Here is a 17479-nt window from a genome sequence, read left to right on the forward strand (position 1 = left end):
CATTTAAGGCAGCTGGGGATGAAGGTGAGATTAGAGAGAACCGACATTAATAATTTATACGGACAAGACACTGGTAGATACAGTACAGAAAAATGAACTGTTAGGCCGAGCATAACACAGTTTCTAAAATTGCACGGTTCCAATCTTATAAAAACCAAAATGTTAGTAATTCACAAAGTAATTTTGTCTCTTCTCCGATATTATAGAGAAAACAAAAACGAAAGGACTAAGCTTATAGTATTTAAGTTTAAGCTCAATATTTGAGATTAATATAATAAGGTATGGATCCTTATATCAAGGATACATGCTCCACTTCCCCTACCCAAAGGATGCACGCGTAATAACTTAAAACAATTTTATTTCATAAGTTTTCATCAAATACTTCAGATATATAGTTACAGGCAATGCAGAGCCAATGCCGACTAGTTAATTCAAAGGCAAGCTACCTCTTTATTTCCATAATTTTTTTTTATTTTAAAGAATTGAGATTCGAATCTTAATTTTTAAACAAGATCATATACTAATCAATTATTTTATTTTCATAGACTTTGTTTCCATAGCTAGACCATAATATATAATTCATCACTAATTGAGGAAGACAGCTCCTAGTTGTATTCCACATTTTACACTATCATAATATTTTCTTCATGTCGTATTTGTACTCAAAGCCCATCTTCTCCAATTTGCTGGAGTCACAAGCAATGACTTTCTTCTCTTCCCCCATGAACCTGCACATTGAAACCAAAAAATTATTATACATTAATATTGTATACCGAATTTGCATGTTAAGATTTGTTCATATTTCTAACGTACTCTTCTTTTATCTGGTATTGTGGATAATTTTCTCGAAAGCACGTTGACATTTGTCTGATGGTTGGATTTGCTGCCGCATAAAGGAATCTACCTCTCATGGAGGGTATCTCCATGCAGAAGATATGTGCATCGCAGACGTCTTCGATGTGTACAATAGGAATTGATCCCAGAAGTTCTTCAATAAATTCGAATGCCTTGAAAGCGGGCAATTTGCCAATAAGTTGCGAACACATTACTTCTATGCTTAGAGGCACGTATGACCGTAGCGTCTCTCCTCCCTCTAGGCCACAGACAAGAGTGACAACTTCTAACTTGCCATCAGGATTATCGTTATAGCTCAATGCCTCTTTCTCCGCTAAGGTTTTTGATACTTTATATGTCTGACAGCAGGGAATTTCATCCAAAAGAAAGATGGTCAAAATTTCAAACTTAAAGTAATTTGAGCCGTAAAAACAGTAATTTAGGAGAAAAAGTCGAAGATTTTGTATTGGGAGATTGGGATAAAAATAGTCTAATTAAAAAATTAAAATAAAATTAAGAAGTAATTAAGAGAAAATGAGCTAATGGGGTCCCGCCTTCCAAAATTTTTAAATTTTTTTTTATTTTTTAAAATTTTAAATTTTTATTTTTATTTTTTATAAATATTTTATAATTTTATTTTTACAAATATTATTATTTTCGTCACTGAACAGAACGTCAATATCACCAATGTAGCAAGCCCATTGTCGAGCTGTAAGCTTTATTAAAGCAAAAAGTACAATTTTTAATGTTGCCTCCAACATCTAACGGGGGAGAGCACCCAGTCGCCTTCTACATTTCAGGCTATCATCTAATATTTTCTTCATATCACATTTGTAATGAAAACCCATTTTGATCAGCTTGCTAGAGTCGAATCCAATTCCTCGCTTTTCTTCTCCCATGAACCTGAATTAATAATGAAATCAAACAATAATCAGTACATATACATAGCAATATGTGTTTTTTTTAGCATTTAGTAATACAAGCATTGCTCGAAATTCCGAATTATTTTTCAATTACTAATTTCTTACTCTTCACCAATCTTGCATTCCGGATAATTTTCTCGAAAATAAGTTGCAATTTCTGCAATGGTTGGATTAGCTGCTGCACAAAGGAACCTGCCTCTCATGGATGGGGTCTCCATGCAGAAGATGTGCGCATCACAAACATCATCAATGTGTACCAGGGGAACTGATCCAAGAATCTCTTGCATAAGTCTTAATCCTTCGACAGAGAAAATTTTTCCTCTAAGGTGTGTAAGAGTAATTATTTCCACACTTAAAGGCACGTAGGAAAGAAGAGTCTCTCCTCCCACCAGGCCACAGGGAAGTGTTACGACTTCTAAATTGACGTTATTTTTTTCGTTATAGCTCAACGCCTCTTTCTCTGCTAACATTTTTGATCTAGTATATGCCTAAGAGCAAGAATTGCAGCCAAGAAAGAAAGAAACGTGAATTTCAGATTCTGAGACATTAGTTAATTATTGATATCACTGCGGTGACAATCTAAAGAGAAGAAACAAATATATACCAGTGTAACTTCATTGCAGTAAGTCAATAACATATCAATTGGTGTCCAACACGATTCATCCACGCAAGGTTTGAACTTAAGTCTATCTTCGGTTAGCGGTGAGGATGCCATCACAGAAGCTGTGTAGATGAGTCGCTTAACTGTTTGGGATCGGATGCAAGCGTCAGCAATGCTTCTCACTCCGGAAACAGCTGCTTCAGTTGTATCCTTGAACTATTATAAATACACAAAAAAAAAAAAGTCATCAAAAATTGGGTTAAGACAGATTGGAAATAACTTTGATGAGCTAATCATTTGATGAAGAAAACCAACCATTGAGCTTTGAGTACTGTCATGAAGCAATGGAGTAGCTACATGAAAGACATATTCACACCCCTGAATGGCTCTTTCAAACTGATTGGGATTGTATAAATCAGCTTGAAATAACATTAGATTGGTGTCTGCACCAGGGAGGGACTTAAGAATGTCTACTTTTGATTTATCCTCTGCAATTTTATTGAAAATTTTTAAAGTCTACGAGATAGCTGCAAGGCACGACAGAAGGAAAGAGAGAAATAGAGATGGGGATAAGAAGGAGAACCCAAGTTTCTGAGAGTGGAATGGACAATATAGCCTTTCTCTAGGAGCTTCTTAACAAGCCAAGACGCGATATATCCAGCACCTCCGGTGACGCAGACCTTGATATTAGCTTTCTTCTCCATTCTGATCTGCTTTATTTTGGCCCAGCTGATGGTTTTCTTTGTGGGAGTAACTGAGGAGTAAAGCAAGTACAGCAAAAGGATTTACCTTACCTCAGCAAAGAGCACTAGCTTTTAAGGTCATCAGGAAATGCAGAGGTCAAAGTAGAAACGTCAAATATTTCGAGCATGGGTTGGGCCAAACCAGCCGGCCAATTCATAATTTATCATTTAGCTTTAGTTTTTTATTATTGGACGGCTATTGCAACCAATCATGCTTCTGGGCTTTTAACAACATTTCACTTCTTTTTAGTTTCTTTGAATGTTGACTTCTTTGATAGATCAGAATTATCCGAGCAATGCTCAAAGACTACACCAAAGGTGTGTCCTTCACTTCCGTCAGCCCATATTAATCTAATTTCTAATATATAAATTACCGTCTTTCATTAGTGTAGCTCAGGTAATGATCCAAGCCAAAGTTTGAGTACATCACTTTATGATTCAATGGGGTTTAAAATTTTAATTAACTAGTGAGGCATAAATGTAAGATTTTCATAAAATTTAACTTATATATGTTTGATGCGTTCAATTTTGTTATTACGCACCAGAGTAGCTGATTAGGTGATTAATTTCATTTCAAGTACTTTTAGTTGGGCAACTACGTACATTGTGGGAGTATATGAGATTTGATTTTAATACAAGCCACTAGAAAAGAGACAGAGAATTTTGGACCTATCACATCTCTTTATATAATTTCAATCTGATCATGTCTTGAAGAGATTGCAGTATAGTCTCTCATTCTTTCCGAAATACAAAGTAATTAAGCAACCATTTTGTGGTAAACGGAATTTCCAAAGTTTCTGCTAGGTGAAACTAAGCTAGCTACCCAGCCTTCAAAAAGAAAAACTAAACAAAGCTATACGAATCCTTTGGTTGCTTAAGCTTTATTTATCGTTTCTATCTAAAGAGGCCTAAGCCCTGATTGCATGTTAGAGCAGCATGCTTTATTAAAATAAGAAAATACTACTGTAAATTTAATTTTATGTTGCTTTCCACCAAAGCAGTGTAGGACAGGATGACCATGATTTTTATTTGAGGAAGAGAGCTCCCACTCTTCGGCCACACTTTGCAGTGTCATCTAATATTTTCTTCGTATCAAATTTGAACTGGAAGCCCATATTGATCTACTTGCTGGGTGGAGTCCCACCCGACTCCTCTTTCTTACTTTTCAGGTATCTGGTATTGCGGATAATTTTCTCTAAAATGCATTGCAATTTCTCTGATGGTTGGATTAGCTATTACACAAAGAAATCTGCCTTTCATGGATGGTTTTTCCATGCAGAAGATACGTGCATCACAAACATCATCGATGCGTACCAGGGGAGTTTATCCCAGAGGTTTTTGCAGCCATCATAATGACTTGAGAGTAGCTACTTTAAAGAGATCGTTTGCACGAGCGGCCATATATGAGGATGAATGTAGGTGATGGCAAGAACGTCAACCACTAGATCATTGAAATGACTAGGGCTATTGCAGCCCACAGCTTGGTGAGAAGTGGAGCGATCAAGGCCTACTTAATTAGGAAAGGCCATGCGAAGCCCAATATAGAAAAAATGGGCCAACTATTGATATATCCCATAAAGAAGAAAGTAACGTACTTTAATGGTCTTGAAATGGCCTCGAATCATTATTTGACCCATTAGAGTTTTGTTTTGGTCCATTTGGAGACAGCTTAACTTTTTCCTTTTTACTAACTGTAGTGTTTTGACCCTTTTTTTGCTCCCTTTTTTGACTACATAATTATAAGAAATTAAAGGGGAAAAAAGATGGTCTTTGAAGCATCGCACTCACAAACAAATGCACAATTTGGGTAAGCCACCAAAAGAGAAGAGAGAGAGGGAATATAGAGAAACACATTTATACAGAGGACTAAGAAGTGGGTTCAAATGCGGCTTGTTCATGCCAAGTGCCGTTCAAGTTGGATTGCCACAGCCTTACAAGCCCATTACTTTCAGTAGTTGCCAAGGTCATTCCGCTCATATCCCATTCCATCTGCCACACCTGATCATCAAACAAACAACAAGATTTTAATCATTTAACTCACCTTATAGTTATAGAGGCAGAAATATATAAGAGATATGCATACACTTGTTACCTTTGTCTAAAAAATGTGATGAGAAAATAGGTAAAAAGGTGGACATAAAGTTTAAGGTGGCATAAATTTTACCATAATGCGTTTTAGATGATTTTTCTCACCATCTAACTGAATCACACACTAAAACAAACCTCATTTATGCCTTTATACACACATACAAACAGTACAAATTTTAAATATTGCAGCTGTACAAATCACATGTAGATTAATAGAAAACAATATACAGAACATAAAATTTTAACTATTGTATACCTCACTGTTATGTTCAGAAAGCAATGCAGCCTTCTCTACTGAGAGCCTTCCATCCAAGTCTGGGGTTGATCCAACATGCCATATAGCAATTCCTTTTTGAGATGCAACAGCTATTACCTCATATGGCCTACATCACAAAGAAGAAAAAGGGTATTTAGTTTCAACAGAATTCACAATGCAAATGGTCCAGAAAATATCCCAGTTGAACCCCACCATAAAAGAGGAACTTATGGACTCTATACTATAAAGACTTCTATCCTACTAATGGGCAACGGCTCATAATGAAAAACATTTTCACAAAGAATAATAATTTCCATTACCGTCCAATGTTTGGTGCCCATGCAACAGAATAAACTTGATCTCCCTTGTCACCGGGCGAAGCCAACTCTGCTACTGGCAGCCATCTCTGATGAGCTGGATCAAATTCCCACACCTATGGAACTCTAGAGTGAGTCTAAATTAGCAATATCAGAACACATCCACATGTTTCTGTCAGTATGCAAGTCACTCAAGAATAATGATAACAGGCAATCTCCTAACATCAGAATACAGGTGATCTCGGCTAGCAAACTTGCCCAGTTTTCAATAACTGGCGATCCTGGAACTTGATAAACCAAACCAAACAAAGATTCGCTGCATACTACAGAGACAATGCTCATGTATGGAACAAGTTGATGCATCCCAATCCCATTATATTAGAGCAGAATTTAGCTGCAAGGAAAATGAACTTAAGAATACCTTGGGGGAATTGAGCTGTGGAGTATTAGAATTGAAAGCCAAAATAAAGCTTGATTCTTGGCCTTCACCCCTTTGAGGATTCCAAGAAATACATGCTGTTAAGCATGAAGCCTTCCCAAATGTAGAAACGGAATCTATAACATTCTGATATTCAGCCTGAAATAAAAATCATAAAAGAGTTAAAAGAAAATCAGAGAGTGGATGAGTGGGGAGAGTACAGACACTCACGAGAGTATAATATAACATGCAAAACTAATGATTGGGAATGACTGGATATCTAGAAAATGCAACAGAAAAAGAGGAAAGGGTAGATGCACAGAATTGAGCACCTGAAGTTGCCAGTTCTTTAGTTCCAATGGATTGAGGAGCTCAAAGACTTTCACAAAGCCGTCTGAGTAAGCAGCAACCTGTAAAACTAAATGAAAACTAGCTATGAAAATGTCGATTGTTAAAGCAAAATATATTATATTTGCTTTTATGGTAACATGGAGCAGAATTTGCAAAACCATTCAGTTATAAAGCTGACCATTTTCAAACTCGTCTGGTTGACTCCAAATTGAACATCTAGAACCTTCGAACTAGTCTTAAAGCTTTTGCATAGCTTCCACTGAATAGGTTGTGTACCTATCAAAATTTACAATACCAATCGGCATTTTCGAAATATTACCATCAAATCTAAGAATTAAAAATTCAGGGAAGAAAAGAACCTTCTACAAGCTCTTCCCATATGGATAAAGTCCCATCTTCACAAATGCAAGCAACAGCATCCCCATACTCAGGAGGGATCCAAGCAACCTTCACAATGCCAGCTTCACTGGCCTAAAATCGAAGACACCAACTCAAAAAATTGGGCCTAAAATGCGGTAACTATTAAATAAAAACAAAAACGAAACGAGAAAAAAAAAAACAAAAAGATTCTTTGACCTTGAATTTGGAGGAGCAAGTGAAGGAAGAAGAGGAAGAGTCACGAGAATCTAAGATGGAAAGAGAACCGTCGACCGAACCGGCGGCTAATCTCTCGCCGCAGTAGTTCCAGGCCGAGCATGTCGTGCCTCTTTCGAGTGTCGCCAATGGTTTCTCCATGTCCGTACAATCTGTTACAGATTCTGGTGCTACAAAACCCTAAACTCTGGGGTTTTGAAAGGTCCAAGCCCTGGCTTATGGGCTTAAGCTATGAGCCTTGGACTGAGTAAGCTATAGGGCTGGTGCCGTTAGTATCAACCATGTTGGGAATTAACCGTGTATACCATCAAAGGTAAATTCTTGAAGTTCACAGTCAGACAGTAATAGTTAAAAGATCTTGTGAAAAAAGTAATTGAATTAATTCATGTAGTTTAGGAAGGTGTAATTTTTCTTCAATATCAATGAATAAGAAAAGAAGCAAACGTCAACAAAATCATTTCTGATGTTAAAATCAGAATTTGCATAATACGAAATTATTCTTTTCAGAGAAATCAATTGGGCAAGAAAATTCTTGTGATTTGTTTATAGTTTTTTTTTTAACCTTTCCAAAATAACATTGCAAGTATACACCAAATAATTAGCCTAGAACATCTGCTCGAGATTATTGCACAAAACTCTCGAGGCTGGACCATCCTTGTCCGAAAAGAAGACGAAGGATGACGGAAGTGCTTGCAACCAGTTCTCAGGGCAAAGCATCTTTATTTGACTGAGGGCAATCCGATCTGCTGCTTGGTTTGCATTTCTTCATACCAAACTAAATTTGGATTGTTCGATTCGCTGTCTTAACTTTCCATTCTTTCTTTTGCAATTTCCTTACAAGCACCTTTGAATCCGATTCAAAGGTGTCTTGCTAATTTTGTTTATAGTTCAAGTTGGCAAAACAAAATTCAAAAAAGGAAAAAAAAAAAAAGGGTCATCTCATATCTTTAGGAATCTTGTAACCATTGAGGGAATTTTTAAAAATTTTCCAGTAATTTCTTTGTTTTTTCAAATGGCGATTGCTATTAATGTATTAACCATTGACTGTGCAACTTGATGAGCATGTTAACTAATTTACTGGAACTGGGAATTGATCAGGGCACAGGTGAAGGCTTTTTGAGGGCCAAGAGTCGGGAAATGTTGTTTGTATCTACAACTTTAAGTCTTATAAATGCAAAAACAGAAGCTTACCAGTGATAATCACAAGCCAGCCGACATTAATTAACGTTGCTACAAGACAATTGACAAAATAGAAGAGTATTGACGCAAAAGATGGAATGTAGGGGAAGTTGATGGGGGTGGTCGGCAAGTTTTGTAGTTTAGTGGGGCCATGGAATTAATGAGACCGAGTGGCTGACATGAAACTGAGCCTGGTTATGACATAAGTTGCGGAAGACAAAGGCTGAAAAAGAAGTCTCTCAAGAAAAAATTATTCGGTTGCCAAAAATTATTCTGTGTGTTAGGAGTCCTAGAAAACAGATTGATAGTTGTTCAATTTCCTAGCTCCGTATTCATAAAGTATTGATTTAACACAAAAAAAAAGGTATTAATGTAAATTTGCAAATCAGAAAAAGTAAAGGAAGTGACTAAAAGAATAAACCCATGTGGACAATTTTTATTTTATTTTTATAATAGAAGGTTGATGCTTTTTGTTTTTTTATTATATTTTATTTTCGATTTAGTTTTTATAACTGAAAAATAGAAAGGGTAGATATCAATAAAATGGAGTCTAATTTTTTTTGTTCTTCCAAATTTCTGCTACCTTGGCAAGGGATTTTGTAGAAGGCCCATCTGGGCTCAGAGCTATTTTGGCAGCACCTTTCAGTTTTCTCATCCTGGCTCTAAGCAACTGCCCTTCGTCCCCTTCAATCAGTTCCTTCACATATTTTGCAATATCTTCTCGCCCAACGAGTCCATCTTCGTTCACTTTGACCCTAAATGCAACCTTCAGACCATCTTTTAGAAGTACACCATTCATCTTTTGCTCTGCATAGAGTGGCCATGCGATTAATGGCACGCCATGCACGATAGACTCTAAGACCGAATTCCAACCGCAATGGGTCAGGAACCCACCGGTCGAGCCGTGACTCAATACCTGAATTTGAGGAGCCCAAGATGGAACCACCAAACCCACCTCTTTGGTCCTTTCCAAAAACCCATCAGGCAGAAATGCAAAAGGGTTCTTGACGTTTTCTATACCAAAATAAGTGGCGTTTGCAGCAATTTCGTCAGGTTCCCTGACAACCCAAAGAAATCTTTGCCCACTCATTTCCAAGCCCAGTGCCAATTCATTTAGCTGTTCATGCGAAAGAGTCCCACCACTTCCAAAACAGACATATAGCACTGACCCGCTAGGCTGCTCATCCAACCACCTTAAGCAATTGTTAGACCCTTCAACTTCATTGGTTGAACTAGTTCGTATTAGAGGTCCAACTGGGTAAACCGCAGGCAAACGACGCCCACCCTCCATTAAAGCATCCAAAGTACCCTTTTCCAAGTCCAAGAAACTGTTAATGATAATCCCAGCAGCCAATGGGTAACGTTTGCATTGCTGAAGAGTCTCTTGATAGGCAAAATTTGTCCTGTGTTGAAGCGGGTCAGGAATGTCGCTTCCATGGAACGGTACGCATCCAGGTAACTTGATCGGCTCAGGCAAATCTCTATAGTCGCACGAAAACATCTGATCAAGCTTAGGTAACTCAAATATCAATGATAATAGCATAACAGAGGTAGTGACGAAAATGTAGGGTTCAAGTCCAAATTCTTTGGCAACATCAAATGCATCGATGCCAAAAACATCAACGACGAAGGCCACTACCCGAGCTGACTGAGCTAGTACTTTGAACGAATCTTTGAGAAGATGAAGCGACCGAGTCAGGCTGAGTATAATCCGGGTCTCGATTTTGGCATCCTCAGGCAGATCGTCAAAGCTAACAGGAGGGAGAAAGATGGAGGAAATTGGCTCGGGTTGGGTTAAAAGGAGTTGTCTTTGGAGTTTCATGGGTGAGCCATCGTTGGGGACAATGAAAGTTACGGCAAACTTGTGGAGGTCCACTAGTCGCTTGGCGAACTCTATGAGCGGGATCAGGTGACCCATACCTGGAGTAGGCACGATGACTACATGAAGCGGTGATTCTTGGGTGGTTTCCATGGAGGAATTTGATGCTTAAGCTACGATATCAACGAAGTATATAGTGGTGTAGGATATTTTCAATAATAGTAATGGAGGAATTAAAAAAGAAAGTCTTTTTACGAATAATTATGATTGTTCGAAAGTTATACTTATTTATACAATTAAGTTTGTTTAAAAGTTGTATTCATTTAAATAATTAAGTTTATTCAAATAATTATATTTATTAAAAAATCAATAATTATGATTATTGAAAATAACAATTATGTGTATTTGATAGATATAATTATGTCTGCTGAGAACAGTTACTTATAAATAAACTTTTTCTGTGACAAAAGAAAATACATAACAAAGAAAATAACACTTTTTTATTTTTTTTTAATATTTTTCATATTTTTAAATAGTATTTTGTTGCAAAAAAATTTTGTAAAAATTAAATAATCTTGTCATACATTGGTGGATACTTGGATTGATTTTGTCAATATAAAATACAATCAATTATTAAGTTTCATTGTATTTTTGAAGCTTATAATCAATAACTCTTTTGTACATTATAAATGAAAAATTAATAACTCTTTTGTACAAACAATTAAGTTCATTAAAATAATTATATTGAAAAACAAACAATTATATCTATCAAAAAACCAACAATTACAACTGTTGAAAATAATGATTGTGTCTATTTGAAATAGACACAATTGTATTTGTTGGGAACAGTTACTTAGACTTATAAATAAATTTTTTTTAGAACAAAAGAAAACACAAAATAAAGAAAATAATAATTTTCATTCATTTGCCAATATTCTTCAAATTTCTTATATATTATTTTATTGTAAAAATTTTTATAAAAGTTAAATAATTTTGTCATACACTAGTGACTATTTAGTGAATCATTTTGTCAATACAAAATACAACAATTATTAAATTTTATTATATTTTTAAAATTTATAATCGATAACTCTTTTATATATTGTAAATAAAAATAAACAAAACTTTTAAAAATAATGACATTATTACACACTTTAAAGCCATTGCCATATTTCCAATTCAATGTTCAAAAGTAAGAACAATAGCGAAACAAACGTGCGGCTATCGTATACATATTTAAACAAGTTCAGCACAGAACCTGGCAGGTCCGAGTGCGACGTAATCCTGGCTACGGCCTTCCACCTATTTTTTAATGCAATTTTTGATCAATTAAAATAAATAAATAAATAAATACGGCGGGATTGAAGCAATTGGAGGGTAACGAATTCGATTGGAATTTATTTTGACAGGCTTTTGTGATCAAATAAAAATAAAATAGCAGGAAAAAAATGAGGTTGATGAACGAATTTGTTAGGTTCTGAATTGTCAGTGTTGAGACTGCTCCAGGGAAAAACAATGCAAGCTCCGGAAAGTGCATGGCCAATATTCAACGGAATCTATAATAAACCTTAATTTGATTTGGATTTATATTTGATGTAATATTAGTATATTGATCTTATATAATATCAATAAAAAAAATTTATCTTACTTATCAAGAAATTTTAAATTTTTAAAGTCCTCAAATGTAAATTAACAACAAAATTTTGTATTTTTATGAAACTATTGCAATGGACAATTGCAAGAGAGCATTTTGGTTGATAAAAAAGAAAGGGTGGTATTAATGAGAGCTAACCAAAATTTTCATATTAGCTTCAGGTTTTGGACCACCAAAGGCACTGTTCTTCCTATGGCTTCATGATTCAATTTATCAAAGCATGAAAAAAACAAAAAAAAAAAAAAACTCACTGTCGCAGGTTTCTATGGCTCTCATTAAGCATATGCAGGATCAATAAGTTAATAAAAATACTGATTATATTTGTGAATAATATATATATAAGGTTTCAAAGTGAAACTTTTACATGTTATATTCAAATTATTTGAGAAATTATATTTTTAAATTTTTTATTATTTTTACGTGATTTATTTATTTTTATACATGTGTATGTGTATGCATTTTTTTATATATGTTAGATATGTATTTATAAATTTAAAAAAATTAATAATGTAAAATGAAAAAATCATACGTGATATAATATGATTGTAACACTCTAAAGTTAGTATTGTGAAGGAGGATATGATCATTTTAAATTAATTGGTAAGAAAAGGAACATTGAAAAATTAATTTGTTGTACACATCAAACTCCCAATTTACCAATCTTAGAGAATAATAGCTTTGCTTCCTGGGCGTTTTAATCATTTATTAGGGATTTTCCAAACTATTTGTTCCTGTATTTCTTGTTTGCTCGATGCCTTAACTTCCGTAAGTTACGTTCTCCTTAACCTAGCATCGCGAGGTCTAGCTACAAGTTTCAACTGACAGCTTCATTTGTGAATATAAGATGCTACTGAATTCAACGGAAGAAACAGTCAAATTTATTCCCTCACCTTCTGGAGCATTGAATCATCCTGCTTGCTCAAGGTGCTTACGTATACTGGGATGGAGTTTTAGGGTCCACAGCCAAGATTCCGTTCAATCACTTTAACGTAAAGAACAGAGTGAAAAAGGCTAATCTACAGTCACCATTCACCACACATCAAATTAATGTATTGCTAGCAGAACTGGCATGATACTACAACATTTATTACAAGCGTATCCTTGAAATTCTTATGTTTCCTGGTTCTTCCATATTTCAGTTACCTTGGCCAGTGATTTTGTGGATGATCCATCTGGGCTCAAAACCATTTTTGCAGCATCCTTCAGTTTTCTCATCTTGTTCCTGAGCAGTTGCCCTTCTTCCCCATCAATCAGTCCCTCAACAAATTTTGCAATGTCTTCTCGCCCCACCACCCCATTTTCATTCTCTTTGACCCTAATTGCTACCTTCAGATCATCTGCTAAGAGCACTGCATTCATCTTTTGTTCTGCATAGAGTGGCCATGCAATCAGTGGCACACCGTGCACAATCGCCTCCAGGGTTGAATTCCACCCACAATGGGTTAAGAACCCTCCCGTTGAGCCATGTCTCAAGATCTCGATCTGAGGAGCCCAAGACGGTACCACTACACCCACCCCCTTCGTCCTTTCCAAGAACCCATCTGGCAGAAAATGGAAAGGGTCTTCGACACTTTCTACACCAAAGTAAGAGGCATTTGTGGCCTTTTCGACCGGGCTCTTCACAACCCACAGAAATCTTTTTCCACTCATTTCCAGCCCCAACGCCAATTCATTCATCTGCTCGTGAGAGATTGTCCCACCGCTTCCAAAACAGACATAAACCACCGAACCATGAGGCTGCTCATCTAACCACCTTAAACAATTGTTAGACTCATTAACTTCATTCCTTGAACTTGTTTGTATTAGAGGTCCAACCGGGTAAACCTTGGGTAGACCAAGTTCATCCTCCATCAAAGCCTTAAAGGCATCCTGTTCCAAGTGCATAAAGCTATTAACTATAATCCCTGCTGCCAATGGGTAGCGTCTGCATAGCTGAATAACCGATTGGTAGCCCACATTCTTCTTGTCTTGAGCAGGGGCCGCTATATCGCTTCCGTGAAACGGCACGCATCCTGGTAACTTGATCGGCTCAGGCAAATCTCTATACTCACAAGAAAACATTTCATCAAGCTTAGGCAAGTGAAATATCAATTGTAACAACATAGCATTGGAAGGAAAGAATATGTAGGGCGTAAGGCCAAATTCTTCAAACACATCAATTGCATCGATGCCAAAAAGGTCAACAACCACGGCCACAAGTCGAGTTGACTCGACTAAGACCTTGAGCGAGTCTTTAAGAGCAGGCAGTGACCGGACCAGGCTGAGTACAATCCTGGTCTCGATCCTGACCTGCTCAGGCAAATCGTCAAAACTCACAGGTGGGAGAAAAATGGAGGAAATTGATTTGGGTAAGCCTTGAAGGAGTTGTCTTTGATATTTCATGGGTGAGCCATCATCGGGGACGATGATGGTTACTTCAAAGTTGTGGTACTGGTGAACCAGTCGCTCGGCGAACTCAACGAGTGAAAGCAGGTGACCCATGCCAGTGGTTGTCACCATGGCTACATGTACTGTTGTTTGCTGTGAGTTTTCCATGGTAGCTTTTTGGTTGTAAAATGTGAGACATTCAGGCGAATGATTGAAGGCCAAAGGGACTAGAATTTATGGTGAGTAGGGAAAGATACTTTAAAGTATTTTTGTGGACAATACCGATGAGGAACTGTTATAATTTTTACAAATTAAATTAAAAATGAATTGTAAAATATTACTTCTATCCATTTAAATGAAAAGTTGTGTTTATCACCAATAAAAATTTTAATTTATTCGTCAAAAAAATGTTTTATAAGAGAATATGTGTTTTATTAAGTATTTTTATTATCACTTGGAAATTTTTAAAATTTTACTAAATCCTTAATAACATAATAATCTTTTAAAAAATTATTCTCCATGGTTCCTCAAAGCCAATCTTTTTTCTTTTATTCTTTATTCTCAATTTTTCTAACATTGTGGAGGAAGAGAGAAAAAGAAAGTGTCGGTGGTTCAACATTTTAATTGATTAAAGTTGCACACGACTGAGAGCCAAACGTACGAGTGATGACCTCAGGCTTCTGCGTTATCAAACAGCACAAGTCCAGACATCCATCAAAGACTGAACCTGAACAACGCTTTACACAGACTTGTCTTAAAAATCGACTTGATCATTGATCTTTGATTTCTTACATAAAGCCACGTAATTTCAAGAGAAATCTTTTTATTTTATCAATTTATAATTTGTAGGATGAAACGATTTAATAAGAGCGGAGTCAAAGGAGTAAAGAGTCTCTTAATTTTTAAAATTTTTATTATTATATATATATAATTTGATATATATATATAATATAATTATTTTTATAATTATATTTTAATTATTTTTAATGTAAAATTCTGAATTCATCTTTAAATTGACAATAAAATTAATTGACATCTATTAAACTCTATTTATGTCTAAATTACTGACTTACGGATTATAAAAATTTGAATACAATTGCTAATTTTTTCCCATAAAATCTTAGTATATATTCATGTATGAACACTATACAAATCCTTAACAAAGCACATTATTGACATCAGTTCACCACAACAATTAATCTTGTGGATCTTCCACGAAGTGCTCATGTGTTTCAAAAGAAAACGTGAATCATGGAAAACGCTATTGGTATAGTGCTTACTTTATAGAAGTTGCCTGGTTGTTATGGTCCAAAAGGTATGTTCTATACATATAGAAAAGATGTTAGGCAAATCTGCCAATACTTATATAAGTAAGTCCAAAGGTTTTCAAAAGGACAATTTAAAGTTGACCCCAATATAAACATGAGTTGCTAGGCAACGATGGACATGCAACGTGGGAAACGCAACCGTGGGCACCACGTTCGTTGTTGCCAAAAGTGAAACCCATAATTATGACACCACAAAATGGAAATCGAAACGGACAAAAGAACAGACGTAAAGCAGACAAGATACGTAGCGGTAGTTCTACATTTTTCCTTTTCGGGCTCAAGTGAATTCGGGCAAGCCCTGGTAAGACTCTGAGACAGAGAGTGGTCCATACAAACTGAAGCCCATTGTTACTGATGGGCTAGCCTAACAAGAAGCCTAACCCAGGATTGAGTTGGAATATTGGACCCTTGAACTTAGGCGGAAAGTCCAAATACTTCGAAAAGAAAATGAATGAATGGACCACATACAACCCAAAATATGTATACAAAGCCCATTTGAAGCCCCCCATAGTCCCTAGTGTACTGTTTCTTGTGTGAAAGGCCATGTCACAATAGCAGGGGTTCATGGGGTTCATCACCTTATTTACTATAACGAACGAACCGACCAATTCAGATGAGTTCTATATAAAGCCATAATAATTAGCCACATTGAAATGTGGTGATCGTACATGACATGCAGGACACATATCACAGACATGAGCCTCTACAAAAAAAACCAAAAGCTAATCTTAATCTTTCATGAGGACCATGGAGAATTCTCTAAATAACACTATATATAGTTTGTTATATATTACAAATGTAAATGCTTATGGTAAGTGCTTCATGTATCACATTGCACGTGAAAAAACACAAAGTTACATTTCAAAATATTGGTAATATGTACAATCCAAGAGAAATGATAAATATGCAATTTATTTTCGTATTATGTAGAGTGAAATAACCTAATTATCAAGCTTGGATCATGTTACTATTTTCCGAGCCTGACCAGCCAATCACGTTTTCGTCCTTCCTTCTCTCACTCCCTCATTATATAACCATTGGCTACTCATATAGGTATTTAATTGAACATAGCATGTTGAACATGGAATCGAAAACTCAATTATTAAGTAGTTATTTATTTTAGTTTTGAGTAATATGTGTAAATTTGAAATTTTTAAAAAAAAAATAAAGAAAGAGAGATTTTTAATTTTTAAGTAAAAATTTTATATACTAATTAATAAATTAAATTTTGAAGTAAGCAAATTTATTGATTTGGGCAAGGCTTGAAGGAGTTGTCTTTGGTTTTTCATAGGTGAACCATCATCGGGGACGATGATGGTTACTTCAAAGTTGTGGTACTGGTGAGCCAGTCGCTTGGCCAACTCAACAAGTGGGATCAAGTGACTCATGCCAGGGTTCGGCACCATGGCTACATGGACGGATGGCTCCTGCGAGTTTTCCATGGTGGCTTTTGGTTGTAAAATCTGAGACATTCAGCTGAAGGATTGAAGGCCCAAGGGGCTAGAATTATGGCAAGTAGATTGGAGGCGGAGGCAAGATTTTAGGTCAACGAAAATAAAAAATTTAATATTTAAGGAAGTGAAATTATAAAATTTATAAAAAGTAAAAGTAAAAATTTAAAATAAATTGAAGAAAAAAAATATAAAATTTTGAAAATTTAGGGCAAGAGTCATATTAGCTCTCTCCTTTCACTTTTGGTTATAAGATATGTTTTTTGAATTGAGAATATGAATTTGTAATTTATAATGTACGTTGTTGAGATAAAATATCACGAATCTCATATTAATAAAACATGATATGACTCTTTAATATATAAATATGAATATTTTATCATCTATCATATATATCTTTTAGTTTGAAAACATGAATTGTGATTTATAGACTTATTTAAATTTTATATTTAGAATTTAAGATCGATAGAAATTAATATAATTTTTATAAATTAAATTAAAAATAAATTATAAAATATTACTTTTTTTCATTAAAATGAAAAAGTTGTGTTTATTT

At 35.4% G+C, this 17479-nt stretch overlaps 2 protein-coding genes and 2 pseudogenes across 2 annotated transcripts; all 4 read right to left on the reverse strand.

Moving 5' to 3' along the window:
• Positions 1-585: 585 nt before the first annotated feature.
• Positions 586-3062, reverse strand: LOC110413742 (NADPH HC-toxin reductase 1-like). Its single transcript, XM_089784625.1, is given in 6 exon segments — positions 586-634; positions 636-728; positions 814-1193; positions 2362-2568; positions 2674-2846; positions 2942-3062. Coding segments are annotated over 6 exon segments (1023 nt in total).
• Positions 3063-4855: 1793 nt separating this feature from the next.
• On the reverse strand, positions 4856-7346 carry SEH1H (Transducin/WD40 repeat-like superfamily protein). The gene is made up of 8 exons (XM_021424699.2): positions 7108-7346; positions 6891-7002; positions 6710-6807; positions 6513-6590; positions 6184-6339; positions 5766-5878; positions 5446-5572; positions 4856-5099 (listed from the first exon to the last, which is right to left on the reverse strand). The coding sequence occupies exons 1-8, from the start codon at positions 7264-7266 to the stop codon at positions 4968-4970; spliced, it is 975 nt and encodes a 324-aa protein (XP_021280374.2). The 5' UTR covers positions 7267-7346; the 3' UTR covers positions 4856-4967.
• A 1502-nt stretch (positions 7347-8848) lies between these two features.
• LOC149527688 (hydroquinone glucosyltransferase pseudogene) lies at positions 8849-10344 on the reverse strand (annotated as a pseudogene).
• Positions 10345-12369: 2025 nt separating this feature from the next.
• On the reverse strand, positions 12370-14366 carry LOC110415460 (hydroquinone glucosyltransferase pseudogene; annotated as a pseudogene).
• Between the last annotated feature and the right edge of the window lie 3113 nt (positions 14367-17479).

The sequence above is a fragment of the Theobroma umbraticum genome, unplaced genomic scaffold, assembly GCF_002168275.2.
Source record: "Theobroma umbraticum cultivar Fairchild unplaced genomic scaffold, ASM216827v3 scaffold_30.0, whole genome shotgun sequence".
Lineage (NCBI taxonomy): Eukaryota > Viridiplantae > Streptophyta > Magnoliopsida > Malvales > Malvaceae > Theobroma > Theobroma umbraticum.